The sequence below is a fragment of the Echeneis naucrates genome, chromosome 24 (genome assembly GCF_900963305.1).
Source record: "Echeneis naucrates chromosome 24, fEcheNa1.1, whole genome shotgun sequence".
Lineage (NCBI taxonomy): Eukaryota > Metazoa > Chordata > Actinopteri > Carangiformes > Echeneidae > Echeneis > Echeneis naucrates.
Window position 1 is genome coordinate 498,034 of NC_042534.1, and position 27,982 is coordinate 526,015.

Here is a 27,982-nt window from a genome sequence, read left to right on the forward strand (position 1 = left end):
CCTGTTTCTTCTTCTACTGCTACGTGTGTAATCAGCTGATCGTTCCTCTGACCAATCAGCATCATCTTCGTGAATCCCTCTTATTTCATTCTTTCACTCATGAGCACATAGAAATGTGACTGTGTGTGTCTGTGTGTGTTTCTGTACAGCCCAAAAGTTATCGTTCCTGCTGCTAAGAATACAGCATGTTTTTCCCAACTGCTATTTTTAGAACTCACGTTGGGCCCCCAGACGCACACGTCACTGAGGCCACAGTGTGTGTGTCACAATCAAGAGTGCGAGGGAGGCTGTTTAAACCTGATGAGGAAATACAAAGCAAAACTGCAACTTCAGCAGGCACTTGTGTACGAGTGTGTACGAGTGTGTGTGAGTGTGTGTGAGTGTGTGCGAGCGCTCTGCCGCTATCAGGTGTTGGTGTGGTTAAGAAACGTTGAAGAACGGAAACACGTTTTCTGTGCAGTGTTTGCAGTGCAGTTGTGTGTGTTGTTGTCTTGTTGAGTACACAGTAAGTTAGATCAAACTCTGACAGCCAGGGAGGAAGGAAAGGTGCGAGCGCTGATGACTGCTCTTCGACTTGGCCTTTTTGGACGCCTACACACATTATGACACCCCGACGTCACTTCCACAGCTCTATTTTTAAGCCTTTGTGTCTTTTTAGGAACAGCGTGGGTTCGCTTTGCATCGGTGACTCACCCGAGTGGAAGGAGGGGGGGGGGAGGGAGGGCAGGAGGGGTGGAAAAGGCAAAAAGCACAGATGGAATCCAGTGTGAAGAAACTAACTGAGCAATCAATGACATCTTCATTCGCACATCAGGCACGTTCTTCACAACCAAAGTTTGTGTTGGTGTGTCACTGTTCTGTCCTGCTGTGTTGACCTCTGTGTTACGAGGGAGATGTCGGGGTGAACTTTGGACAAGAAAACTAATTCATCCCCTTTTTTTTCTCTTTTGTTTTGCTGCAGGTCTTCTTCAAGAAATCTGAATGACTCTGGAAGCTACAGAAAGATCAACAAGCACTTTTACCGCAAGTAAAGTTAGTATTTACCCTTTAACTGTATGAACTGTGATGCTGACCCAGATTTCTCCTCATCTTTAAACAGATGTCTTTGTTTTTCTTCCTTCTCCAGATCACTCAAAGATTATTCTGCTTTTAGATGAGCTGGACACAAAAACAACACACAACAACATTAGTGTGTTTACAAAATGGCAAAAGGAGCGATGCATTTCTGATGTTATCCACTAAAGCTCCCCTTTTATTTCTTCTTCCTGATTCCTGTTTCCAGCCTGCCTCCACAATTGGTCTATTTAAGCAATGGATGGGTACTTCCTGTTTCTGTGTTCAGCGTTCATGTCTGGTAGATTGGGGAACTGGTAACCCTCCAGAACCTGCCCTTCCTTCTCCCCCACCTCCCCCACACTCCTGCCTCTTCTGAGAAGAGCGTCACAAAAATGGAGGATTGTGAATCAGCAGCCGCTGGGCAGAAATGCTCAAATAAGGAACCGTTGAAGGAGAAGGTGCCCCTGCAAAGAAAGTGGGTGTCTGAACCCTCTGCAACCACCAAACGAAGCACTTTTGCTGACCCGGAGGCAAAACACCGTGAGAGTTTGCCATGTGGCGCCACCGGGGGATCAGCGCCTCAACAGAAGTATGCAATCACAGGGAATTCTGGAAAGCTGCTATCTGGACCTTCTGCAGTTGGAGCCATCGGAGGCCCGCCATCTCAAGATCCACAGGGGCCCTTTGTCCCGGGCTTCCCAAGAGGATACGCTTACCAGCTTGGCCAGCCGTACCCACAGCACCCCCAAACAGAGCGCTTCCTCTCAGGAGCCAAACCACAGCCCGGCCTGGAGCCGCATGCCTGGCCGTTTGCTGGTCAGTTGCCCTCAGATGATTTGTACCCTGCAGGACACCCAGGACACACTCACCCTCACGGGGCTGGGGCAGGAAGGTTTCACCGGCAGAAATCTCCCAGTTTACCCAGCTCCTTTGGACCGTATACTCAATCAGGCCCAGAGCCTGGAGAGGAGGGCTACAGCAAAAAGGAGCAGAAGCCGAAAAAGCCCGGTAAGTACATCTGTCACTACTGTGGGCGAGCCTGCGCCAAGCCCAGTGTCTTGAAGAAGCACATCCGTTCACATACCGGGGAGAGGCCATATCCCTGCGTACCCTGCGGCTTTTCCTTCAAAACCAAGAGCAACCTTTACAAGCATCGCAAATCACACGCTCATGCCATCAAGGCTGGACTCGTACCATTTTCAGAGCTAGCTGTGGCCCGAAGTGGTGACATGGACCAGGCCTCCCCAGTGGGCGAGGCCGAGGTCCACTCAGACGGCGAGCAGAGCACCGACACCGACGAGGAAGGTGTGGAGGGCTCCACCATGCTGACGGACAAAGACAGCCCCATCCCACAGATCTCCTTTGAATCTGACAAGAGTACAGGTAATTTCTCCTGGTCAGTCTCCCACCTGTATTTCTGTTGGTTTTGGATACATGATGTGAACCTTTCTTTCTTTTCTGATAAAAATTTAAATCAAGCCAAACTTTTTTCCCTCTCTTACTCTGTAGGTGGCGTGGAACCAGCATATGCAGACTCAGCTGAAGAACTGCCTGTGGGATCAATGAAAGTGCCTATCCTTATCGTCCCCAGGCCGGGGGGAGTCCCCTCCACAGGGATGGAGTGTCCACCCTTTCATGACATAAAGGGGTCGCATCACATGTTGGCGTCACAGGCTGGGGGAAGAGCACATCCACTGGATGACTCACCCACCATCAAACAGCGTTTGGCCCTGAGGCTGAATGAGAAGAAAGGCCAGGACACTGACTGTGTCATGTCCCAGTCCCTGAACCTCCTCAGTCCTCACAGCAAAGGGAGCACAGACTCTGGATACTTCTCACGGTCTGAGAGCGCAGAGCAGCAGATCAGCCCCCCTAATACTAATGTCAAAACGTACGAAGAGATAATGTTTGGCCGGACTTGGTACTACCGACTGAACTCCAGATCCAGACAGTCCATCACGGTGGGCATGGCAGACACAGACCCGGCCAGCTTGGCCACCTTAAAGCAACCAGGGGCATTGGACATTGGGAAGATAGCTGAGGATCATATCTGTTTCAGAGGGGATGTAGGAATCTCTGGAGATCCCAAACAGTATCCAACAGGACCCTGTCAGAGCAGCACAGGGCTTCTGGAACCTCCTTCAGATTCTGGGCCCCTGATTAGGAGTAACTCCATGCCAACCTCCTCCCCTCCTAACCTCAGCGTTCCCCCCGGGATTCGGGGCAGCCACTCATTCGATGAGATGATGACATCGGACGATGTGTTCTACCCACCGGGGCTTCGCAGACTCAGAAGACAGGGCGCCTTCGAACATTCAGCCAACGAGGCCCACGTAGGAGAGTCCGAGAGTTACGGACACATGCCCAAGAATTTAGCTTCCCCCCTGGGCATAAAGATCGGTGAGCGCAGCCCTGGACTTCCAGAGCATGTTGCCTACAGCTCATATGGTACTAAAGTTAGCCTGTCAGAAATAGCCACAAGAAAAAGGAGGAAAGAGACAAGCGTTGGAGATGAGGACGACAGTCCCGGACACTGTGACAGTAGCTGCAGTGGTTCAGTCGAGATGACGGGGGATTATGAGTTTAAACAGAGTAGTCTTGATGGGTCCAGGGCCACTCCCACAGGGAAGGGCTCTCTTCAGAGCGCTCACAGCCAGTCTGATAGCTTTGACACCTGTGCCAGTATGTGTTCTGAGGACATCGCTTTGTTTCCTGACTCTGAGTGCAGGAAGGCAGCTGGAAATGTCATATCAGTCATTCAACACACCAACTCCCTCAGTCGGCCAAATTCCTTCGAGAAGTCAGAGTCCTTTGAGCATCCAGGATATCAGCCTTCAGATAAAGGTCCGCCGAGCCAGTACTCTGAGCAGTCCGACACCGAGATCTTTGAGGACGCTCTGAGTCCTGAATCTGCCCTCCTGAGGACAGAGAGCACAGACCAGCAGCTGCAGAGCGACAGCGACTTGGCCTCCCTGTCTTCTTCATCAGCTGCAGCATCACCCGGCCAGCCTTATCACATCCAGCACAAACTCGTCAGACAGCCCAACATCCAAGTTCCGGAGATCAGGGTGACGGAGGAGCCGGACAAGCCCGAGAAAGATACAGAATCTCAGATGACCAAGGAGCCAGAGAAGCAGCAGCAGCACGTTGAGGAGTTTCAGCTGCCACAGAGGAGTGACACGCTCTCCCAGATGCCGTCGGAAAAGCTCCCGCCAAAGAAAAAGAGGCTGCGTCTGACGGATATGGAGCACTCATCTGGGGAGTCAAGCTTCGAGTCGACCTGCACCAGTCTGTCTCGCAGCCCGAGTCAGGAGAGCAACCTGTCCCACTCCTCGTCCTTCTCCATGTCATTTGACAGAGATGAAGGCCTCAAGTCCATCTCACCCACCAAACAGGTGCCTTAGTAGGATGTACTGCAAGTTCCCAATGTGTCCAAACAAAATCAGGAAATCTCTTTCATTTTTCCTTCACGGTTTTTACTCAGGATGACTCCGGCGGTGGAGCTAAGCAGTCCGAGTTCCTGACTGTACCTGGCAGCAGTCATTCTGGCCACCACCAGCAGAGGGAGATGAGGAGGTCTTCATCGGAGCAGGCGCCGTGCACGCTGCCCACAGAGTTGCCGGAAATGCGCAGTAAATCCTTTGACTACGGAAACCTGTCTACCTCCAGACAGGGAGAGCTGTACTCCAGCGCCTCTGCGATGAAGGAACGCCGGCGTGGATATCTGGTCCGACAGGTAGTGTAAAAATTTCCTACTGTTGTTATTCGTAAAAAAAAAAGTGTTCTGGAAGCTGGAGCACTTTTTTGGCTTCAACAGTTTTTGGAGGTAACTGACCCCTGACCCCTTTGACAGGCTTCTCTGAGTGTTTATCCAGAGGCAGTCACCCAAGAGCCCGCAGCCGCTGAGATGTCAATAAAACAGGAGAGTTTGGAACACGGGGCGTGGTCTGGACCGGCGGCATCCGCCCACAGCAGCAGTGATGGAGCCGGCAGAAATAAGAGAGTTGGCAGCAGCACTGGTGGTAAGTCAAAGAATGGACCTCTGCTGCAGGGCTGATGACACTCGCCTCGTTCTGTCAGGAGTCGGTTTCTCCTCAGCAGGATTTGATGAGTTTGGACCTGATGAGCTTGTGGGCAGTAAATGGGATGAGGACGAAATTCACCAGAAAATTTAATATCCGTTGATGTTTTGTGTGCAGCTTTAGGATCTCACCAACACCACCATCCACATCTCCTGCAGCAGAGTATCAGTGAGGACAGCCTGCAGGATGAACCGCTCTACAGCAGGTAAGGAAGTTCATTTAGTATACATTCATTCATCAGCGTATTAAGAACATAAAAAGTCAACATTTTCTTCTTAATAGATCTCAGCAGCACCGTCTGCAGGGTCTGGGCTCATCATCTGAGGGAGAACATCCAGGTCACGAGGTCCTGAGTAAGGATCTAATCCAGCAGTACCAGAGTGGTCCTCCCTTCCTTTCCTTTCAGCAGCCAGGTCTCTACTGGACTCAGGAGTCTGGACAGGCAACCAGACAGCAGCTTTCCCAGCAGCAACTGCAAAAACTCCACATCAGATCATCCGGCGGGCTGCCTGGACACCCACCACACAAACAGCAGCCGATCCACGATCAGCCGCCACATGATGGGAAATCAGAGAGTCCAGGCTGTCAGATGTACCCTGCCTCGTTTTCATCGCGCTCCTCGCCTCTTTCCCAGCAGCAGCAGAACTTCAGCTCTCTCTCCTCCAAGCTCCCGCTCCCCAACTCCACCACCTCCGTGCTTCTGCAGCAGATCCAGCCTGTCTTTGCCACCCAGAACCTGGGATCCCAAGCCTCCCTGCCCGGCCTGCTGGTTCCTGTGCGGATCCAAACCCATGTGCCATTGTTTGGTAGTGTTATGTATACCAGTGTTAGTCAGCTGATAACCACGCATGGCAGTGGAGCAGAGGGCTTAGCCAGCGCTGACAACAGCAACATGTCTCCTCCGCTTGGTGCTGCGGGTGTCAGCAAACCGCCTGGAGGACTTGGAGGAGGCATCAGTGGAACAGGTTTCAACCTATCACACTTCTTAGGACACACTGATAGCAGCATGCTACGCTTCCCTCCCTGGAAGGTTCCAGATTCTCTGCCGGAGCAACGCCTGAACACAGGGATCCCACTGTCACTAACGTCAGGCACCATATCCACCACGGACGCCTCGGGGTCTGGCATCGGAGGCAGCAAGCGCATGCTTTCACCTGCCAGCTCCCTGGAGCTCTTCATCGAGACGAAGCAGCAAAAGAGAGTGAAGGAGGAGAGGATGTATGGACAGATTGTGAAGGAGATGAGCGCCGTGGAGCTGAGTGGAACTGAGAGCAGCAGCAAGCCTGACAGGAGGCCGGGCCAAGGCCAACGAGCCCGTCTGAAGAGCGAAGGCTCCATGGACGATTCTGAGAGGATGTCCTCTTCCCCCCCGCTGAGCGACTTCCCTGTCGCCACCAAGATTGCCATTCCGGTCCGGTCCTCCGCCCCCCACCTCCCTGACGTTCCCCGCCCTGAGAGCTTCACTCCTCCTCTCCAGATTGTCACGGACCGTTCGCCGGCTTCAGGTGGCTGTGACTTCCCAGAGGAGCTCGATGTGGACGATTCAGCTCCAGAGCCCAGCTCTAGTCCTCAGTCCATGCTCTCCTCCAACGACGCAGACGATACCGACAACACCAAGCAGCCTGCCGCCGGTAAACGTCCCGTCAGCATGCTGGTCCAGCTGGCTGCCAACCAACAGTCAGGAACGGTGGGACAGACTCTGTTTCTGGCGGATGTCTCTGATGTCCAGCCGTTTTTCCAGTTCCCCAGTCTGCGCACAATGAGCAGAGTCAGCTGGTGTTTCCTGAAATACACCAAACCCAACAGCAGCCAGGCTGCTCTGCGTAGCTCAGTCTACAGCTCGTGGTGTGTGAACTCTTACAATCCCAATCCTCTGAACCTCAGCACCAAGGCTGCGCTGGCTCTGCTGAGATCCAAACAGAGGAGAAACACAGATTCCATGTACACCACAGCAGCCATGTCGCCCCCCAGCTCTGGGAAACTGGTGTCATCGGTGGCCTGGAAGCTGAGGTTTGATCAGGTACGTCCTGTGATGATGATGTAGATAGAAGTCTGAAGCAAGTGTCCTTCTACCCCTCCTTTCCTTCATGCTGCTCCTCTCCTCCCTCCTTGTTCCTCTCTGAAGTTGAAGCCAGAGCTCATGCCGGTGGACATCAGCCATTTTGGGAGAAAGATGAAGGGTGTGGTGTCATGGGACCGTTCGAAGGAGGAGCAGGTGGAGAAGGAGGTGTCGGTCAAACAGCCGGCGTCTGAGCCGACCCGCATCAAGATCTTTGAGGGCGGGTAGGTCCGGAAAAACACACACACACACTCTGGCAGGCACAGAAACATTTTCGATGCTCGAACTCAGGAAGGTTAGATGTTTGTGCTGTTTGCTGCTGAGACAGTTAGTCTCATTCTCAGAGAAAAGGACTAATAATGGACAAACAGCTCAAACATGAGCAGTGCTTTCTGTAAGTAGCTGTGTATTTATTACGGTTTTTACTAAAGTTCTGCGGTGATCCTCTGATCCCAGACTCTTCTTGTTGTCTCCGAATGTTCAGTCTTCGTTATTACCGATTGTTCCTGATGAATCTGAACAAATGGGGGAAGTCATTTTCCTTTCAGCTCCCTTTTGACAGTGATTGAGATGTGGGATTTCTAACGTCAGGCCCGAGACCTGATTCAGAACCTGAAGTGTACTTTTATGAGTCAAGAATCAATCAGTCAACTTCCTGATTAAAGACACGTCTGAGTGTGTGACAGCGAGCTCAGTTACTTTTTGCCGTGTCTTATTTTTAGCAGAACCTTTTCATCCAGAGACGATCTCAGCGAGGTCACAAGGTGCAAATTAACTTCGGCAAATTAAGAATTTAAGACTAAAATGAGATCAAAAGGAAAAAATAAGAGGAAGTTTTCAAATAAAGCTGCGTTACAGCATCCATCCATGCTAACCTGAGCCCGACGCTGCTAAAGAGACACCTGAAGGCCTCCTTTTCCAGCTGCTGCTCTGAACTCACAACACACAGTCAACTTTTACATCTGTTTCATCACAGTTAATCAGAAATCTTCTCAGACATACGAGGAAAAAGATCCGTTTTTACAGCCTTTTCTTTGGGATAATTACCGGAGCCTGGTGAGCCCGTCATCGGGCCTCGACTTTCAGAATTCTTGCCCACACTTTTATAGACTGGTGTGAAATGAAATCTGTCCCTCATTAGCTGAATTTTACAGCTTTCAGCAAGCATTTATTTATTTTCTTCATAATATTTTTCATTTTATTGGAATGCTTCTGTATATATTTTAGTTTTAGTATCTCACACTTAACAGCGTTTGGTATTTTATTTATCTGTATTATGATGCATCTTTGTTATTTTTGGTAGTCAATGTAGTTGTTTTCTTTGGCACAGCCATAACTACCTTTAGACTGTCTGGACATGATGTTACTAAAGTCACACTAATCACACAGATTTTTCACATAGAAAGGTCCTGAAGATGAAATGGTCGAATCAGAGCTGTCTGAGGGCGTTAAAGCTACAAACCCCCGCAGTGAGACACATTCCTACAGCATCATAATGTTTTACTGTCTTCCAGTAGAGCCAATGTGACCAAGGTTACAAACATGCAAATACACACACACAGAGGAGTTATTAGATGCAGCAGACAGTGAAGTAAATCTCTTTGTCCCCAAAGGACACTTTAGCAGCAATAAGTGGATAAAAGCTTACAAACAGGGCGAACACAAAGAGACACACACACATTTACATACAGTACGGATGAGGAAAACACACTGTGCAGCTGTTGAACGGCAGACGGCTCTGAAATCTGTCGAGATGAAACGAAACTTCTCTCTCGTGTCCCCTGAAAAGCTGCAGCCGCTCTGAAAGCGAAGCTGCTTTATGATCTTACCGTGTGCGGCGAGTAAAACGGAACAAACCTAATAATCATCAGAGTGATTCATTTCCATAACCGGCTGCAGCTGTGTAAACGTCTCGACGCCTCAGACGAGCGTCCAGAGCGCCACCGTTTGATGTACCTGACACTCAACCTCCTCTGACTCACCGGGCCCCGAGCCGCGCCGTTACCCAGAATCCTCGGCCGTCCCGCAGACAGGACAGGAAACGACACAACTCACCAGCCATCTTCACTATTCGGCCGCAGAGAAAATTGTGTTTCCTTTAATGCGATGTTTCTGTGGCGGCGTTCACCAGCGTTGGACTGGTGGTTAGCAGGAACAGACGCCGGTCCTCCTGCCAAGTGTCCGCTCCTTCACTCTCAGCCTCCTTCAGGAAAATCACGTCTGATTTCAAAGAAAATGAGGCCGCGCTTTCTCTTTCTTCAGCTCGTGACCCGGAAACGTGGAGAGCCGAGTCCCTCTGGTCTCAGGTCATGTGAAAAAGGTCACAGTGACTGTCACCTTTAACCTTTGACCACAAAAATCCATTCTGTTCTTTCTCCAAATTTGAAGAAATTCTTTGAAGATGTTTTGGACACCAAAACTGCGTTCTGTGAGGTCACAGCGACCTTGACCTTTGACCCTCAACAACCAAAATGTCTCTTGTGTCTCTCTGTGGCACACTGAGCAAGCTCTGGTTCTGGATCAGGATCTGGATCTGGATGGGCTGAGACCTCAATCCACGATGAAAAAAAAAGTTAAAGAGGTCAAATGTTGTTTTCTGCTTCAGGTACAAATCCAACGAGGACTACGTCTACGTCCGCGGTCGTGGACGAGGGAAATACATCTGTGAGGAATGTGGCATCCGCTGTAAGAAACCCAGCATGCTGAAGAAACACATCCGGACGCACACCGACGTCCGGCCATACGTCTGCAAGTTCTGCAACTTCGCCTTCAAGACGAAGGGTAGGGACACATTCTGTAAAATCAAATAGATATATATTACACATATTTATTCTTTTCATTCAAAATTTTTTCACTAACATAAAAAATACACAAAACAAGGAGGAGAACAATTCACAATTTCAACAAACTTAAATTTTATATTTTAAGTCTTTTTTTTTTTTTTGTTTAACTGTAATTCATTTGTATTCCTTATATTATATGAAAAACAGGCCAAAATAAAAACATTAATTATCCAACTGACTTCAAACAGTCTACATTTTACACCAAATGAATCTCTTCTGTGGTGGCGAGCAGATTTTTATTATTAGAGCACGAAAAAGAAAATGCGCTGCACTGCATCATCTGCTCTTTGGTAAAAATGAAATAGTGCTGCGTTCAGAGCAGATTTAGTCATTTTGTCATTAAATGACTTTTTGGATAAATTATATGTCATTTGTAAATTGTAATTTTGTGGTTTTGGTTTTGTTTTTTTCCCCCCACCGATTCGGTTTCACCCTCTTTCTTCTTCACTCATGTTGATGAAGCCAAATGAGTTCTGGTTTCATCGGAGGGTCATTAAACTGACTGTCTTTTGTAGGAAACCTAACGAAGCACATGAAGTCAAAGGCTCATATGAAAAAGTGTCTGGAGTTGGGAGTCTCCATGTCTTCAGTTGAAGACACCGAGGCCGATGAAGGAGGTAGGAAATGTCACACACTGCTCTGTGTGGTCGTACGGGGACAATCAGGGTAATGGAAAGCAGAGCTCATGTCAAGAACCACACAGGCAACCTTAAAAAAAAGAAAAACATCCGTCTGTCATCTGGAGTCTCATTACATCAAAAATACTCCAGAGAACATCTCCAGGAATCGTCTCCAGACCGCAGCTTTATTTTCCGTCAGTTACTAAGAGATAGCAAAATATTTTTCCACTCATCGCCTCCGACTGGGACTCCGGAGTCCAGCGTCCCGCCGATCAGCTGATATGGAAATAATCTGAAAATCATCACGTTGTGGGCTGAGAGGGATGAATGTGATTCCCTGTCCAATATCCAAAAATAAAATAAATTCTGCTCCGCTGTGCCTCGCGGCTCCTGAGCAGATGGGCGGGCCCTCTGTCTTTTAATGACGGTTTTCACCTGTTTGTGTGACAAAAACAACTCTCACTCATTCATTTCTTTTTTAATCACTGATTGTGTGGCTCTGGTTTATCTCCACCAGAGCACAAAAAGTAATCCGTTTTTTAGTTAGACAGTCAGTCACGATGATCACACACTTTTGGGAACTTATAGTATCATTTGCCATTTTGACAAAACATACATCAAGTTAACATATTAAGCTGTTTTTAAATTAACAAGTAGTTTAAGGAAACTAAAATAAAATTGTTTGACACTGCCCTGAAAATGTCATTCAATTATATAAAAAAAACACCATTTAAAAATGAACAATATACATCTTTTATCTTCGTGGTGGGAGATTTTCCATATTTTAGTTTTATTTTGACGTCTGATGGTGAAAATGGACCTTTTCAAAGTAAAAGCCTCCAGATGAAGGCCGATGAGACGGCTGTCGGAGCTGATGAGCTGGTCTCTGCCCACATCAGACTGGGAGCTGCTGGTAATTTCCCACCATGCAGAACCGTCACATTAAATCCGACCTCAGCGGCCCCGTCGGTGTGTGTGTTGGCTCGGATTTTAATTGGGACTCAAACCCACAGCAGCGTTCGGGCTTTTGGGAAACAGAGAGAGAGAACGCTTCAGACATAAACAGTTGTGGTCTGTGAAAAACTGTTGTATATAAGAGACTAACTGGAAAAGTATCCCAGTGTTAGTGGATCTGATTTCCGTTTGGAGCGCTTGGCTAAATACAATTTATTAACTGCTGCTGCGCCGTCTCTGGAAGATCGAGACCAGGAGAAAATATTATCATGTCAACATTTTTAGATTTTTATCTCGCCAGCTTCTTCTGAAAATTTCAGGAGTTGTGTGAATGTTTGGCCCTGAAGCGTCACAACAACGGCCAATCAGCTCAGTTTTAAAAGAAAATGCCGGTTGGTTTGCTGCCGTCCAATCAGAAGAGTCTCTGCGGAGTGTCGACGGTTTGGGCTCAAATAACTTTGTTTTATTGTTTTGGGTTTTATTGCTCGGAGCTGGTGGGAACGTGGTTTCACTTCTAAACTCTGAGACCGCAAATTCATACAAACTGACTCTCTTCGTTTCTTTTATTCTCAATATTCTCTAACTTTCCCTCTCTTGCTTCCTCGCCTATTTCCTCTGCCTCCTTGTTTCCTCCTCTCCTCTCCTAGATGTCGGAGATGAAGGTCAGAGGTCATCGGAGAAGATTCCCAGAGCGGCGATGGCAGAGCACCAGTTCTCTGATGCCGACGACTCAGAAGGTGGCGAGGAGGACGGCGATGAGGTGGACGACGAGGAGGACGAAGAGGACGACTACGACGGCGACTCCACCCCGAAGACTCGTTCCCGCTCCACCAGCCCACAGCCGTACAGCCTGCCGTCACTGTCCGTCACAGCCGTGGCCGCCTCCCACCCCTCCCCCCACCTGTCTCAGCACTCAGCCGCCGACCTGCTGGGAAACAGCAGCAGGCCTCCTCTGTTCGGCTACTTCACCACGGTGCCGAGCATCCACATCACATCGCAGGCTCCGCCCAGTGACCCGGCGGCAAGGGAGCGTGGTCTGGAGAACCAGCGAGGGCCACCGAGGCTGCAGGGGAGCAGGTTGCTGGTCCCGCCCTCCTCCTCCTCCTCCATGGACGAAGACCTCCCTGTTCCCTCCCCAGACCCGTCCTCCCCCTCCTCCCGCCTGTCCTCCCCGGGCCTGGACCACTCCGGCTGCCCCTCCCCCATCTCGCCTTCGTCCTCGCCCTCAGCCCGCCGGTACCTCTCCCCACGCCGCGACCTCTCACCCCGCGCCAGGCACCTCTCACCCAGACGGGACATCTCCCCTCTGCGTCACATCTCCCCAAAGAGAGACCTGGGGGCGGCGGGGGGGTTCCGGAGGGACCTCTCCCCCAGGAGGGGACACCTCTCCCTGCTCTCCCCCCTCTCTCGGCCCACGTCTCCGGCGGGAAGAGACTACAAGCGGGATCTCTCGCCTCGAGGCCGCCACAGGGGGGTGATCCGTCCTCTGTCTCCACGCCGAGGACTCCACCAACACCTCCACCACCAAAGGTCAGGAAGCTCCTGAAGCTGTGCAATTTACAGATGTCCTCTGAACGCCTCACAGGCAGGAAGTCAGTAAAATGTGCCAACATGTTTGTTTGTTTGTTTATTTGTGACGTCCAGCCAGCAGAGTGGGGGGCGGAGCCTGAGGCAGAGTCATCAGACTGCGGTGCTGGGAGAGTTCGGTCCTCTGGGACGCCGCCGGACCAGCACAGACATGGAGACGGTAAGAACCTGATTCTTCCTGGTCTGAGCTGCTGTTTCATAAGCCGGTAAAAGACCATCTTTGGAGGAGAAGGAGAAGCTGACCTGCTGTCCTCCATCCTGATTCGGTGGTCCAGTCTGTCAATCACAGAGTAGCCCTGCCCCCTAACCCCTCTGCAATGAACATCTGCCTTCAGAGCCTCAAATGTACGTTTGTCTTAACTCGTTTATTTTGATTGACATCGTTTAACGTTGACGTCGACTTGTGTTTCCAGGAACATCGTCCAGGTTCGCCGTCGCTAGGGGAACAGGATAAGGCCAGTCACCATGGTAACCAGTCCAGCCCACCTCAACAGGTCCTGTTCAGTCACCTTCCTCTCCACTCTCAACTCCAGGTATTTCTATTTCTGTATTCATCTTCTTTTACTGCTTCGTTCAATCAGGTTTTAGTTTTTAAATGATATCATTAAACTTTTTAAATTATTGTACCATTCAGTATTTTTATATATATATAGTTGTAGTTATATGTGATATGGCTTAATAATGTTTATTTCATCTTACACTTTGCTCTGGTTTTTTTTATTGTGTTCATATTCAATTAGTTTTTTTCCATTTATTATTCTGTTTTTGTGTTTTTGGTTCGGGCTGTTTAAGATTAAATTATAAATCATGTATTTTTCATCAACCAAAAGGGAACATTGTTTTATTGTGTTACTGAGCTTTAATTGGGGACTATTTCCTGTGGCGGATGAATCCCCAATGAAATCAGATCTGAGCTAAATTCATCACGTTGTTTTGATTTCAGGTGCGTTCTCCGTATCCCATGATCCCCATCGGAGGGATCCAGATGGTACACTCCGTCCCCACTTCCATCAGCACCCCACTGGCCCAGCAGGGGGCGCCGGCCGCATCCCGCCTGGGTCTGCAGAAGAGCCCCTCCGAGGACTCGTTCACCGGCGAGGCCGCTCCCCCACAGCTCACCGCCTTCGTGGAGAGGGGCGGGGGAGGGGAGTCGTCCTCGCCTCAGGGAGGGGGAGGGAGGCAGGAGCAGGAGGAGGGAATCCAGACCTGCACCAAGGCCATCGCCTCCCTCTGCATCGACGTCGAGGAACCTGCCAACAGGCGAGGAGGAGGGGGGGGGGGTCGTGATGAAGGCAAAGATGGAGGCAGGGCTCCTCCCTCCTCCTCCTCCCCCGACTGCCAACAACAGCCCCACCGCTCCCCCTCCATCACCACGTCGCCGCCGTCACCTCACCTCTCACCGTCTCCTCCTGGGATTCAGCACTTTAGTGGCCTGGAGCTCAGGCCCCCCCACCCCTCCATCCCCTCCTCCCCTAACTCCTCCCACTCTTCCTCCCCCTCTCCTCACCCCCCCAGCCCCGGGTCCGACAGCCTCCAGCCCCCCAAGCTGGAGAGAGACAGGGAGGCCGAAAGCACAAAGAGGAGCAGAGACATGTCGTAGACCTGCAGAGGAAGAAGAGCGGCGGCTTCTCGTTGTGTTTTCGGATTAAAGGAAGGGAAGTGCAACAACGTGAAACAATGACTTTTGCACACTTTACACACACACATTTCTTAAACACAGTCGACACACACAAACAGACACACACATGCAAAGGAACAGCTCTTGTCAAAAAAAAAACAAAAGACTAATAGTGGAACGGACTTCTGCAGCATGTTGTACACAGGCCTGTGATCCGAGTATTTAAAGACCGCCGTCACACCTGAACGGAAACTCCACCAACGCGTGAGCGACCACGAAAAGCAAAAATGACTCCGCCTCCACGGTACGGTCAAACGGAAAACGGAAATCTAATGGGACAGCTACGCGTGTGCCTTTTCTTTCATCTGTTTTGCAGGAAGGTAAATGTAAATACAACTATCACGTTTTGCGTATCAGCTTTGTAATAAATGCGAACTCCTCCCCTTTTTCTCTCTCCTCCTTCCTCCCTCACTTCCTGTGTTTTCTTTCTTCTTTGTTTGTTCATATTTTTTTCTTCGGACACCTTTAAAGTCTCTACAAGCGATGTGAAGTTATGGATATTACTATTACGTACAGTTGCACTAAAACATATTTTTATATGAGTGAAATTTGAAAAAAATGGCTTTTTTGTGTACAGCAGCAATTCTATAATACTATTTATTATTGTTACCATGTTTCATAAATTGTACATTTTTTTCTTAAATGTCGTGGATGCCTTTTTCTATGTAAAGCATGGGTTTTTTGCTATGGCTTACATTAGGGCGAGGATATGTACACTGTAATATGGCTTTATATGTTAGACCTATTTATATACGTCTGAGTGAGCGCCCTCTGCTTGGAGGTATATACACATAGAAGTAAGAATATTTACCCAGCATATGAATACATACAGTATATAGACTCGATCTATCTATCTATCTATCTGCACTTAACATTTAGAATGACATTCACATTACGGTTATGGTAGTTTGCTTGTACATTTTCTCTGCTGCTCTTCGTCTCTGCTCGTGATTTATTTTATTTCTTTGACTTATTTTTGTGTTATTTCCGCCTCCATGTTTTTGTTTTGTTGTTGGACTTTTCTGAAGCATTAAGTGAATGAACATTGCCTTCTTGCACCGTGGCATTCTGCTCTATTGTCCCCCCCCCCCCTCCAAGAGCGCCAGCCTTCACAGTAAAGTTTAGCTCCACAGCTTTACAGTTTAATTCATCCACCATCAAAATGGGGAAAACATTCCAGTCTGTGTAAATATCCACTCACCTCCCAAACACACACCGACGTCTCTTTGGCCCTTTAAACTGGCCCTTCACTTCTGCACGTGCACACGCACACACGCACACACACACACACACAGACACACACACCAAATGCACCTTATGTTTCTTGATAAAAGTCCCAGCACTCGGGTCAATTTGCGTTTCTTTTCTCAGTAAACTTTGACTGAAGAGAATCGCTCTGTGCTCTGAACTCTGAAACTGTCCCACATAATAATAATAATAATAATAATAATAATAATAATGATAACACATCTGTGACACTGAGGCTTTGTGCACAGCATTTTAAACCCTCCTCCTCCTCGTCCTGCACTTCCCTTTTGTAGCTAAGCAATATTTAGCCAAAACTCTGCTCACCAGCAGGGAGTTGTATTTGTTGCAAGGCAACAATAGCGTACTTAAAAATCCTAAAATCAGGAAAAGGGAGCAGCAGAGGTTGTGGTGATTTCAGCTCTTTTGGACAGTTGTGCGTAGAGTCGGGCAGGCTGCAATGTAAGTGTGTATCTCTGTACTCTGTATCGGTGTGTATTCGACCAGTATATCCTCTTCTTACGACTTTTTTCTATTTCGATCCTCCTCCCTCTGTTATGTACACTTATCATGACGACAATGATGTCTTTAAAAAAAAATTCTCTATTTCAAAAATATCAAAGCACAAGTCATCGTATAGAAATGACAACAGTACAAAAAAGGACAAAAAAAAGGGTAAACGTGCATATAAAGGGTAACTTTTGTGATGGTGTTCTGTGGAATTAATACAAATATCATGTATGACCCCAGTGGCAACAAGGAATCGCAGTAGAAGTGGAAAAAATGGATTGTTGTTTTCAAATAAATATGAATACAATAATCTGTCTGAGCAGCTTTCTTCACCGCTCAAACTGAAGCTGTCACTTTTAAAATAGTCTAATTTTAATGTCCTCCCCGTCGTTAGCCCACATACGTCTACCTGTCTGCCTTTTTGTGCGTGTTTGTGTCTCTTTTTTCTTTTTGACACAACTGGGTTGGTGTCATCTCACATTTCCTCTGTCAGTCTGTCCTCGGCGGTGAGTCCCGCGGCCTTTGATCCGCCTGATCAAGACGGTTATTTTGGTCCTGATTAGCGTTTGGTGGAATCACTTTCATCACCGGTTTGTAAAGTGTGAGTGTCGTTTTCACAGTTCAGAGTGAGCATATGGAAATCTCCCCCGAGACTCACAATGTGTCAAGGTTTTGTTGTGTGTGTGTGGTTGTGTGTGCAGGTTGGAGCTGGACGCTCTGTGGCGGCTTCAGGAGACAAAGAGCTGATTAACACCTCAGTGTGTTCTGCTCCTGATGCACGACTGTACTGAAGTCTATGGGAAAATGTCCCTCCTCCTCCCTGACGAGTCTCTGGAGGGAAAGGGGCGGGGCTAACACGGGGGATGGATTAGGTTGAAGTGATAGGAAGTGATTTCAGCCTGAGCGTTCTCATTGGTTGATGTAAAGTCAAACATCAGATGTTTTCTCCATGTTCCCTTCGTTGAAATCTCCAGCTGGTTTCTTTCTGGGGTGTTTTAGAAAGTCACGCCATCAGCAGGTTGTTTACATGCCTTAATGGTTAGTAGCAAACAGCCTGTGGTGGGACCCCCGACGTAATGTAATTAACTCTAAAGATAAAACAGGCCGTCGTCGCTCCGGCTCATTTAGGAGGCTTCGGCCTGAGCACGGAGCAGCGTCACATTCTTCATCTGAAGCTCCTCTGATGGCCGTTAGCTTAACGAACTGCCGATTAACCTGATTAGCGGCCAAAAGGCCTCCAAATAAACGCAAACAGATGGAATCTGAGTCTGTTTTGCTCCGTTCAAGGCCACTTCTGAGTGGGAACAACGCGTCCTGCTATGAAAACAACAGACTGCAGCTGAAGTGGTCTGCTTTTGTTTCTCCTGTCCAGCAGCTCTGAGGTCACGCTGACAGTTTGACACTTTATTTAAATACGATATTCAGTAGGTTCACTTTCTGACCACCAGGTGTTGCTCTTCCTTTTTGGAATTTATCTGTTGGACAACTTGGTTTTATTATGAAACTATCTTCGGAGGAGAAAGTGGATCGGACCTGCTCTGTACTCTCTCCTGTATGGGTGGTACAGTCTTTCAACATTTTCCCATAGACTTCAATACTATCTGACTTCTTTGACAGCCAGTGGAGTCGCCCCCTGATGGTCAGTAGGGGGAATGAAGGCTAGTCAGTCTGAGGTCAAACATCAGACAGTTTGTGCTGAATCTGCAGAGAATCTGGATCCCGACTTCAGAAAAGCTCTCCTGGTTTTCCACTTCCTGTCAGCCGCCATTGGGCCCCGGTCCTGGTCTCTGAAGGCCTGAGACACTGAAACCAGATTTGTTCTGAGCGGCCTGAAATGAATGAAGCTGCAAAGAAACACGAGTCAATTAAATCAACAGGTGTTCTGAATGGAAACGCTCTCTGGGCTGTTGTTTGTCCCACTTAGCAACCGTAACCAAGGAGAGGCGAGACTCGACAAAGGGTCAATTTGTCCTGAGAGCTCCGACAAGTCCGCCAACGCTCTCTCCCACGAAGGAGGGGGGGATATTTTCACTTCCTGTCGCCACAGGAGGGAAGCTGTGACATCACTGAACAGGAAACACACACTGTTGCGGTTGTGTGTCCGTCCAGGATCACAAAGAGCTACAGGTGTCTGTGTGTTTGTGTCATGGAGGCATCTGTTCATTGGAATAGACAACTTTCCATTTTTATCTGCCAGAAAAAACAATAAGTAAACACAATAACATTAATGTGCGTGTGCTTTCTTCTCAGGGAGATGCCAGCAGGAACATTTCTGAAAGGATTCCTTTGGACCTCCTGACCTGCTGACCCGGACTCGCTTCACTTCGTCACCTCTCCTCTGGACTCTGCCATCATCACTACGGCCACAAGGTGTCGCCTAGCAACAGAACCTGATGATGATGTCACAGGTCTGACTTCACAACGAGGAGAGAAGATGGACGGAGGAGACGACAGGAAGTGGCGGGTGAGGAGGAGGTGAGATGAGGAAACAAGGAAGGAAGGATGGATGGAGGATGGCAAAGGGTGGCAGATGTTTTCAAAGTAAGAGCTGAGGAGAAGATGTGGGCTAAGAAAGAGACCGAGTGCTTCCTGTGAGGAGGACACAGGGACACAGTGACCCCTGTTGGCTGACCCGGGTGCTGCACCAGGTCTCCTTCTGGTTCCTGGACCAGTCCAAGAAACCAGGAGGTCACATTCATCACGAGGGCCAAACCACATTTTCAAATTAAAAGCACAGATGCTCCAGGTGTGGAGCTGCTGTTTGCAGATCTGGCGCCTACAAACAGGTGGACTCTGTCAGCGGGTCCACGTCACACCGGCACCACATGTGGACACAGAAAACTAGTTTTCTGCTTGTTTACTGGAAGTGTTGTGGTTGCTGTTGGAGGTTTGTGACCCAGAGTGACCCTGCAGGATCAGGACCGACCAAGAGTGGGCAAAGGAAGGAAAACCAGCGAACCACAGACCAGTCATGATCCCTGTCTCACTGCAACAACATTCAGGAGTCCAGATCCAGGGCGGCTCCACCTCACAACAGATCCAACAGCTCGGCTGGTCCGGTCAGAATGTTGAAGCTGACAGATCAAACCTGCTTTGAGGTGTCTCTGGTTCAGATCAGACCAGGATCTGGAGGCTCCTCCCCACCTGCCTGTCAGCCTGATGTGGGCTGGTCCTCATCAGACCAGGATCTTCTAAAAATAGACTTTGGCTGACCACACAGAACGGCCTGTTCGCCTCCATGGAGTTTTTGTGTTTGCTGCTTTTCTTTCTTTTTTTGTTAGAAATGCAGATGGAAAAAATCTGCAGAAGCTTCTCCAGTCACGCAGACTGATTGGACTCATAGCTCAGTTTTGGAGCCAAATGTCTGCTGTGAGATGCTGAACCTCCGTCCTCCTTCAGATGTCCACTGCTCAGTGAGTTCTTCATTTGTTTTCAGTTTTTAGAATGTCAGACAACACAAAGTACAACTTTCTGTGATTTCGATACTTCTTTTATTTGCATAAAAAACCGTGTGGTCTGGATTCAAATCCAGGTCTTGGTTCTATATTAATCCAGGAACCTTCACAGTCTGGATTCAGACTTTGTGATGTCACCACAACACAAGCCACACCCACCTGAACCCATCAGCCATCTTCTGGGGGGGTTTGATATCTCTGAGCGAGTCAGGAACTTCAGCTTGTTTCAACATGATGAATCAAAGTCCACTTCGGTTCTAACTCAGTTTTTCTGGGTTGTTTAATGTTAGCAGGTAGCTTATTGTGTTGGTTAAAGTACGAGGACTTGTTGGCTCCTTCAGACCCGCAAACTGACGACAAATGTTCCAAAATGAATAAACAAAATGACGAAGATGATGATGAAGATCATTAGCAGTTCGGTCTTTCCATCTTTAAGCAGTTCTGAACCTTCCTGGTACTTTTGAGGGAGCAGAGAGTTTTTAGCAGTGACTCTGTGATGAACAGCCAGGCTGATGGGACGCTGCCAACATGGCCGCCTGGAGGACACCCAGATGGAGAGCAGCCCGACACACCAGTGTACAAAATCTACGCACAAGGCCGGACACACAACTGACTGCTGTTCATTATTTGTGGACATTTTATTTTGTTAACATTCAGTTGGCAGCCCCAGCTTGTGAGATTGTCCAGGCGGAGCTTTTGTGTGATTTTGTGTTGATTTATGTGTTGTTTCATGTTTCCTGTGTTTGTGTCAAAGTTAATAATAATAAAATGTGTATTTACACTAAAGGAGAGAGAGAGAGGCTTTAAGAAGCTGTTGGCATTTAAATCTGTGTGTGTGTGTTATTCGTAGACCCGATTGACGTCATCAGCTCTGAACAAACCACTGCTGTTTCAGAAATTCACGCTGCGATGCAACATGTTGACCATCAGGACACGTCATGGCCAACACCCAACTACACTCTGTGTGTGTGTGTTGCCATCGTTTTCCATCAGCTACGCTGCAAACACAAGATTTAAACCAACATGAATGAGTATTAAATTATTTACGTCAATGATTTCTTTGGCTGTTTTCTTTAGAAATATTTAACAGAATTTAATAAATAAGCACAAAGTGACAAACATAAAAGATCTTTTTTATTTCATGTATTAATGTGATGAGCTCACACTGTGACAAAGCAAAGATCAGGTGACCTCGGGTCATGTGACCGGAAGAAGAATATCGTGTTCAGGTGTTCTGGTTCACCTGCTGCTGGAGGACTTCTCTGCTCCGTCTGGATCTGACTGGGAGGACCAGAAGAAGAGCTCGGACTTCAGACTTCCTCCTTTTAAAGGTACCCGATCTGTCTCCAAACTGTTTCATCTGAACTGAGGAAACCAACATCACGACATCTGAAGCACTTTTACAAATCCGGACACGAATTTACATTTCGGAAAACAAATGAACAAGTCCGGAAACAAACCGGAAGGGGAATGTCCCAACTTCTTCTTCTTCGAGGTTTTCAGGCAGCTGGCATCCTGTTAGCCGCGTCACTGCCCCCTACTGGACGTAATTATATCTACTACTTACATTCTGCTCAACAAGAGGAGAAATTCACATAAATGTCTCCGGCTTTGCCCTCTTTCACCACACGAATGGATATTTTTTAGACCTGTCATCGTGCTCCGTCTTTCCTGGACGTGTCTCCTCTTAGTGTGCTCTGTTGTTTCAGCCTGTTGGCAGATATCACACACACCAGTTGGATGTTCGTCAATGATATAAAGTGTCCCGTTTAAATTTCTTTATAAAGCAGTTAGTTCAGACCATTTTTTGATTTGATTGGACAAGAGACAGCCCTGAGACTGTTTTCATGCAGGATCACTCCGCTGTGCAGGTGTAATAACGGCACAGGTGAGATGGTTTATATAAACAGACACAAACGACGATGTCAGTTTTGATTCATAGATAATGTGTCACAGGACATAAACTATAGCTGGAAACAACATCAGCAACACACAGCAAGTGTCTGTCAGCAGCTTATTTCAGTGATGACTGTAAATGATGTGAATTAGAGGTAATACAGACAGAGAGCAGCAAGCTTGTGTTGCAGCCAAAGAAATGATGAAAGAAACAAACATCACCATCTACCGTCGCTTCTTACTGTTAGCTGATGAGCTGAGCTTACAGGACTTTGTATAAAGCCTGTTGTGATGATATTCAGCACATTGTTATCAGCAGTCCTCCATTTCTCCATATCCACTCCGTTCTTCTAAAGTTTTTGTAAATAAGGAAAATGTAAAAGTCTTGTTTAGTTCATGGATAACGATGGAGTGGTGTTTTGTCCGTTCTGAGCCGCTGAGCGCTTTTTTGTTTTTCGTGTTGTCGGTCTTTAGAGTTGTGAAATGGCGCAGACCAGACAGAATGTGTTTACCACAAAAAGGCCACAACACTTGATCCCTGTCCACGAACTCCATCTGACTCCAACTGGCCGGGTTATCACTTCCGGGTCAACCCCGGAGTTGGGACATTCCCTTTCCAGTTTGTTTCCGGACTTGTAAGTTTGTCTTGATCTGTAAAAGTGTTTCAGAATTTGTGATGTTGGTTTGCACCTCTCGGCCATCGTAGAACTCACTCAGTCATCCAGAATTACATCAAACCAAACTCAGGTCAGAGTCGGATGAGGACATCTTGTTGCCACGGTGATGTCAGCATTTAGCTCATTGTCACAGTGAGACTTTCTCCAGCTGTAGCTTCTTCTGTTTCCTGATTTTGTGTTGTTGTGTGTCTCCGCTTTTAGTCGAAATGACTTAAGATTTCAAATCAGATCAGATCAAATCAGATTTATTTGTATAGCACCAAATCATAACAAAGTTACATCAAGGCGCTTTACATATAGAGCAGGTCTGGACCAAACTCTTTATAAATTTATTTAAAGAGACCCAACAGATCCCCCGATGACCAGGAACAACTTCCTTCGAGAAGCATAAACCTCGGGCAGAACCAGGCTGGGGGGGGGGCGGCCATCTGCCTCGACTGGTTGGGTTGAGAGAGGGAGGGAGGGAGGGAGGGAGGCATGGGGGGGGTGTAGTGCAGGATGAGAATGAGAGGGGGACCTCCAAAACAGGTGTAGGCAGGAACATGACGCTGCATGAAGTTCATGGAGATGAACTGTAGGATGGAATTCATGAAGATATGGGAGCAGCAGGCAGCAGGAACATGGGAGGATGAGGAGAGGAGCTGGGAGAGACAGAGACTTCAGGAAAACATGGTTAGTAAATGCAGTACAAATGCTTAGAACTGGGAGAAACAGGGATCTCTAAGAAGCGTGGTTATTGTCAGAGTATGCAGGGGGGAGGGAGGGAGAGGAGGAGAGAGAAGCTCAGTCCTTCCCCCAGCAGCCTCGGCCTACAGCAGCATAGCTAAAGAGTAGAGGACTTTAACTTTTTAACTATCAGCTCTGTCATACAGGAAAGTTTTAAGCCTGGTCTTGAAAGTTACTAAAGAGTCCGCCCCCGGACCGATGCTGGGAGTTGGTTCCATAGAAGAGGAGCCTGATAACTGAACCATCTGCCTCCAGATTTACTCTTGGAGACTCTAGGAACCACAAGTAAACCTCCATCTAGAGAGCAGAGTGGCCTGCTAGGACAGTAAGGAACTATGAGCTCTCTGAGATATGATGGAGTTTGGCCATTAAGAGCTTTATATGTTAAAAGAAGGATTTTGAATTCTACTCTATATTTTACTGGCAGCCAATGAAGAGCAGCTAACAGGAGAGAGATGATCTCTTTTCCTAGTTCCTGTTAATATTCGTGCAGCAGCGTTCTGAATCAACTGAAGGCCTTTTAGAGATTTGTTTGGACAGCCAGATAGTAATGAGTTACAGCAGTCCAGCCTAGAAGTTACAAATGCATGGACTAGTTTTTCTGCATCATCCTGAGAAAGGATGTTTCTTATTTTCCTAATGTTTCTCAGGTGGAAGAAAGCTGCCCGACTAACTTGTTTTATGTGAGGGACAAAGGACATGTCCTGGTCAAAGGTTACTCCAAGGTTTCTTACAGTGGAGCTGGAAGCCAAAGTGATGCCGTCCAGACTGAGGAGATGATCAGATAGTATTTTTCTGAGGTGCTTAGGACCGAGTACAATAACTTCTGTTTTGTCAGAGTTGAGAGGTAAAAAAAGTAAAAAAGTAAAAAAGTCTGCTTGGGACTTTGGTGTCTGGGTTAAGTCCAGATCCAGGATCCAGTGGGCCCCTCAGGGTTCAGATCCTCTGGCCCTCAAATCCAGAAGGACTCTGGATTTGTAATTAAAGCAGATGCAGTGATGCAGTCTGTCCACTGGAGGGCAGCAGACTTTTACTCTGGAAGGCTGAGAAAACTGAACAGAGTGAATGTGTGTGTCCAGCAGATGTCCCGTTCTAACAGTTCAGCGTCTCACAGCACTGATTTGTCCTTTTCAGCAGAGTAGACACTGAACACATCACAGTGAGCATCAGTAAAAAGGTTAATAGGACTTAATAGGAAACCTCAGAGATGTTTTAGTGCTGTTGTTGTGTTGTTGTTGTGTTTGATCTGACCCTCTGCTCTGGATGTTCAGCTCTTCAACAACACTTAGCCTCTGAAGGAACTTTAAAGAAAACTGAGCTGACTTTGTGTCACAGGAAAATATTTAGTTTTTATTCATTTTATTTTCAGGGCCGAGGGTTTTCTGCGTCTGCTTCTTTTAGACTATTTGAATAAAACCCAGCGTGTGAACTACGTGTAAATATTACAGCTAATCAAACTCGTCTCGTCTCTTGTGCTTCACTACAGTAAAAGAAGGAAGCACAGATTTTTATTTTTAATCTTCCTTTTACTTTTCAAATATTCAAAATTATATACTAATATATATTTGGAATATTTAGATAATATTAAATAATAATCATTTAATATATAATTAACTTTTTTGATGCAAATTAAACCAATAAATAATTTATCTCCATCTATAAAGACCCACAGTCAAAAAAGATATTTCTGCCTTCCTTATTGTGATTTATTAACTTTTGTAACCATAAGCTTCCAGAACAAGAAAAAGTCATCATTAGTGTTGCAACACAAGATTTATTCAGAGCAAGAGATGCCAACACCAGCATGATAAAAACTGTACGAACTTCACAATTCAAATTAAAATATCACGTAGCAACTCGTGACCTTAAACATACAGCAGAAATATCAACAGAACTCATGCCTCGTGGTAAGAAAACTGCTGCTGAAAGAGAAAGAAAATGGATGTCGTATAAAAACCCCTTATCAATGCACCGCTGAAAGAAACTGGAACATTTTCATAAACTGATGAGTTCACAAATATTCATTATGGATTTTCTTTTGCATTCTAGCATGTTACATCATGTTAGTGTTGAAATTCTCTATGTAAATAGTTACAGTTTAGCTTTTACATCTGATATTACAATATCTAGTCTATTGACTGTCTGTAAGTGGCAGAATTGTGCTTTAACTCCCATTTCCTTTGTAATCGATAAGGACAACCGACTAAATGAAAAATGCAAGCGCTCAGTTTATTTAATGCGGTAGCTTACTGGCAGGAAGCTGCAGACACAAAGCTTCAGACAGATGTGAATGAGCCGCTGCAGGAAAAAGTCCAAAGAAGAGACGTCTTTAAAGGAAAACTCCCCCGGTTCCGCTTATCGACGGTCCCCATTCTGGATCAGGCGGTTTGGGCGGATGGACGGCTTTATGTTGTTTCTGTTATTCATGGCTGCTGTTACCATGACAACAACCTAATCGGCCGTTCGGGACTCGTTTCACCAAAAACCTGATTTACAATCAACAATAAAACTCAAATCAAGTCAAGTCAAATTCAAACCTTCTGAAACAGCCGCGATTATTAAAGGTGAGCAGAGATCGCGCTTGGAGGCCAACAGACGGAGGTCAAAGGTCAGAAATGTGATATAAATTTGCGAAGCATTGTAAATTCAGTTTAAAGGGGATAAATGAAAGGAGACACTTTTCACCTCTCTGCATAAAGAAGCTACAGGAATTACACAAAGCCGTCGTGCCCTAAATCACCCAGTAGATCCATTTAAGATGAGCTTTCTGAAATAACGATCCTCTTTAGCCTCCACTCATCATTACAAACGCAACGACCAAAATTTTAAGGTCAGTAATTGGGAGCAGCTTCCTGAATGGAACCTTCAGAGCTCTACTTCAGCTCTTATTATGTCCACAGTTTTTACCTTTGACTTTCACTGAAGGGGCAGATTTTTTCCAGCAGAAGCGTTAATGTTTTATTTTCCTCTTACTGATGATTCAGTCAGGAGAGTCGGGTGCAGCAGTCGTGCAGAATTTGAGGGTTTTGTTATCAGGTTGTATAAAAGCAGTCTGCGTTCTGTTTTCCGGTGGCACCAGAGCTGTCGGGTGCTTCTGGTGTTCTGGTTCCGGTTGGGGGAGTTTTCCTTTAAGTCACAAATCAAATCAGCTCCCGGTTGCTGTCAAGCAGGAACCACCAGCACAAAGTCTTGTCCAAGTCACAGTTTCCACAAACTTGCTGTACAGTTTTTGCTTCATTTACCACGTGATAATACTTTGACATACTCCAATAAAGTGCATGCATGATCGACGGTGTTCAGAAAACGTACTCCATCAGTCCTGTGACTCCAGACTGAAAGTCATCGTAAGGCCGATTCTGATCAAAAGACTCAGTCGGTAAAATCAGTGCAGACACAGCGTTACGACTAGCTGGCTCTAGTTTTCATTCATCTTTTCAATAAAAATCTAAGAGAATCAGAAAAAGGGAAAAATAAAAAAACAACAAAAAACCATCATGTCCCATTGTGGCTCAGACAATAAGGTGCATGACGGGAGAGACGTTTTCTACAGGATGAATACAATGTACAAGGACGGATGGGGACGTTTGACCCTGTAAGTCCAGCCGAGCCGTCAGCCTTTAGAAGGAAAAATCAAATCTACAAATCCTCTCGCCGACAATAAAAACATCAAAACATGGAAACAAAGGTGTCCCTGTGCAAAGTCGAACATGACAGAACCAAAGTCCTTTCACCCGCGTCAGATTCCTACAACATGATTGTAGTAAAAGGTTTATACAAAACGCACTACATTTATAATAGTTAGTAAAAAGATCTATCAGCTCTTTGCTAGTTTTATTTATAAGAAATTGCATATACCCAAACATTTTTTTCATATAGATTGCATCCCATATCTAAACAAACGATTTAATATTCTCATACCAATATTGCTGACACGTTGTCCTATTAGCTAGTCAAGGTTGATGACTAAAATAAATTCAGGATGGCAGATTGTCTCCTACTACATTTTTCTGTAGCCATTGGTTTTTCAGCTTCCTCCTTCGCACGAACAACGAAAAAGTGACAGAAGAAACAACTCCGAAGGGGATGATGGGATTTTGCACCAGTAAGTTTCCGTGTCGTGATGTTTGAAATCTTCTTGCGTCATCGTTCTTCCTAAAGATTTGCAGCGACGTCAGTTTTGTTTTTTTCCACATGGTCCATGCTCAAACATGACAAAAAGATCTATGGATCTAAAACGACCTCCAGCTTCACAGCTCTGCCCCCCCGTTAAACCCGTGACGCCCAGTTTCTCCATGTTTCGTAAATCGCATTAAAATAAGACGTTATTCAAGCTTACAATAAATAAATACATACATATACACTAGAATGTGCATACATTAGCAGCTATAAACAGTACATCACATTATATTAGGTCATATGAAAATGTACAAAACGTGAATGTTCATTTAAAACGGAACTGTTTTTCAAAGCAAGGCAACAACAATGAAAATAATAAAAAAAAGATACCCATGGAGTTGAGAGCATAACAGCAGAAGAAATTAAAGCGCTGTGGTAGATTACAGCAGCAGAAAACAACCCATCCCTCTACTTTTGA

At 46.7% G+C, this 27,982-nt stretch overlaps 1 protein-coding gene across 4 annotated transcripts in view; it reads left to right on the forward strand.

The window, feature by feature from the left end:
- Positions 1-15,046, forward strand: part of hivep2a (HIVEP zinc finger 2a) — a 59,085-nt gene extending 44,039 nt beyond the window's left edge. For all 4 annotated transcript variants that reach the window (XM_029496873.1, XM_029496875.1, XM_029496874.1 and 1 more), the window contains 14 exons: positions 962-1,032; positions 1,127-2,439; positions 2,566-4,451; positions 4,541-4,792; positions 4,910-5,078; positions 5,256-5,343; positions 5,421-7,158; positions 7,264-7,421; positions 9,803-9,978; positions 10,556-10,657; positions 12,262-13,144; positions 13,259-13,361; positions 13,615-13,734; positions 14,145-15,046. In XM_029496873.1, the coding sequence (XP_029352733.1) occupies positions 1,449-2,439; positions 2,566-4,451; positions 4,541-4,792; positions 4,910-5,078; positions 5,256-5,343; positions 5,421-7,158; positions 7,264-7,421; positions 9,803-9,978; positions 10,556-10,657; positions 12,262-13,144; positions 13,259-13,361; positions 13,615-13,734; positions 14,145-14,801 (7,323 nt within the window). In that variant the 5' untranslated portion in view covers positions 962-1,032; positions 1,127-1,448 and the 3' untranslated portion in view covers positions 14,802-15,046. The remainder of the gene's footprint in view (positions 1-961; positions 1,033-1,126; positions 2,440-2,565; positions 4,452-4,540; positions 4,793-4,909; positions 5,079-5,255; positions 5,344-5,420; positions 7,159-7,263; positions 7,422-9,802; positions 9,979-10,555; positions 10,658-12,261; positions 13,145-13,258; positions 13,362-13,614; positions 13,735-14,144) is intronic.
- The last annotated feature ends 12,936 nt before the right edge of the window (positions 15,047-27,982 follow it).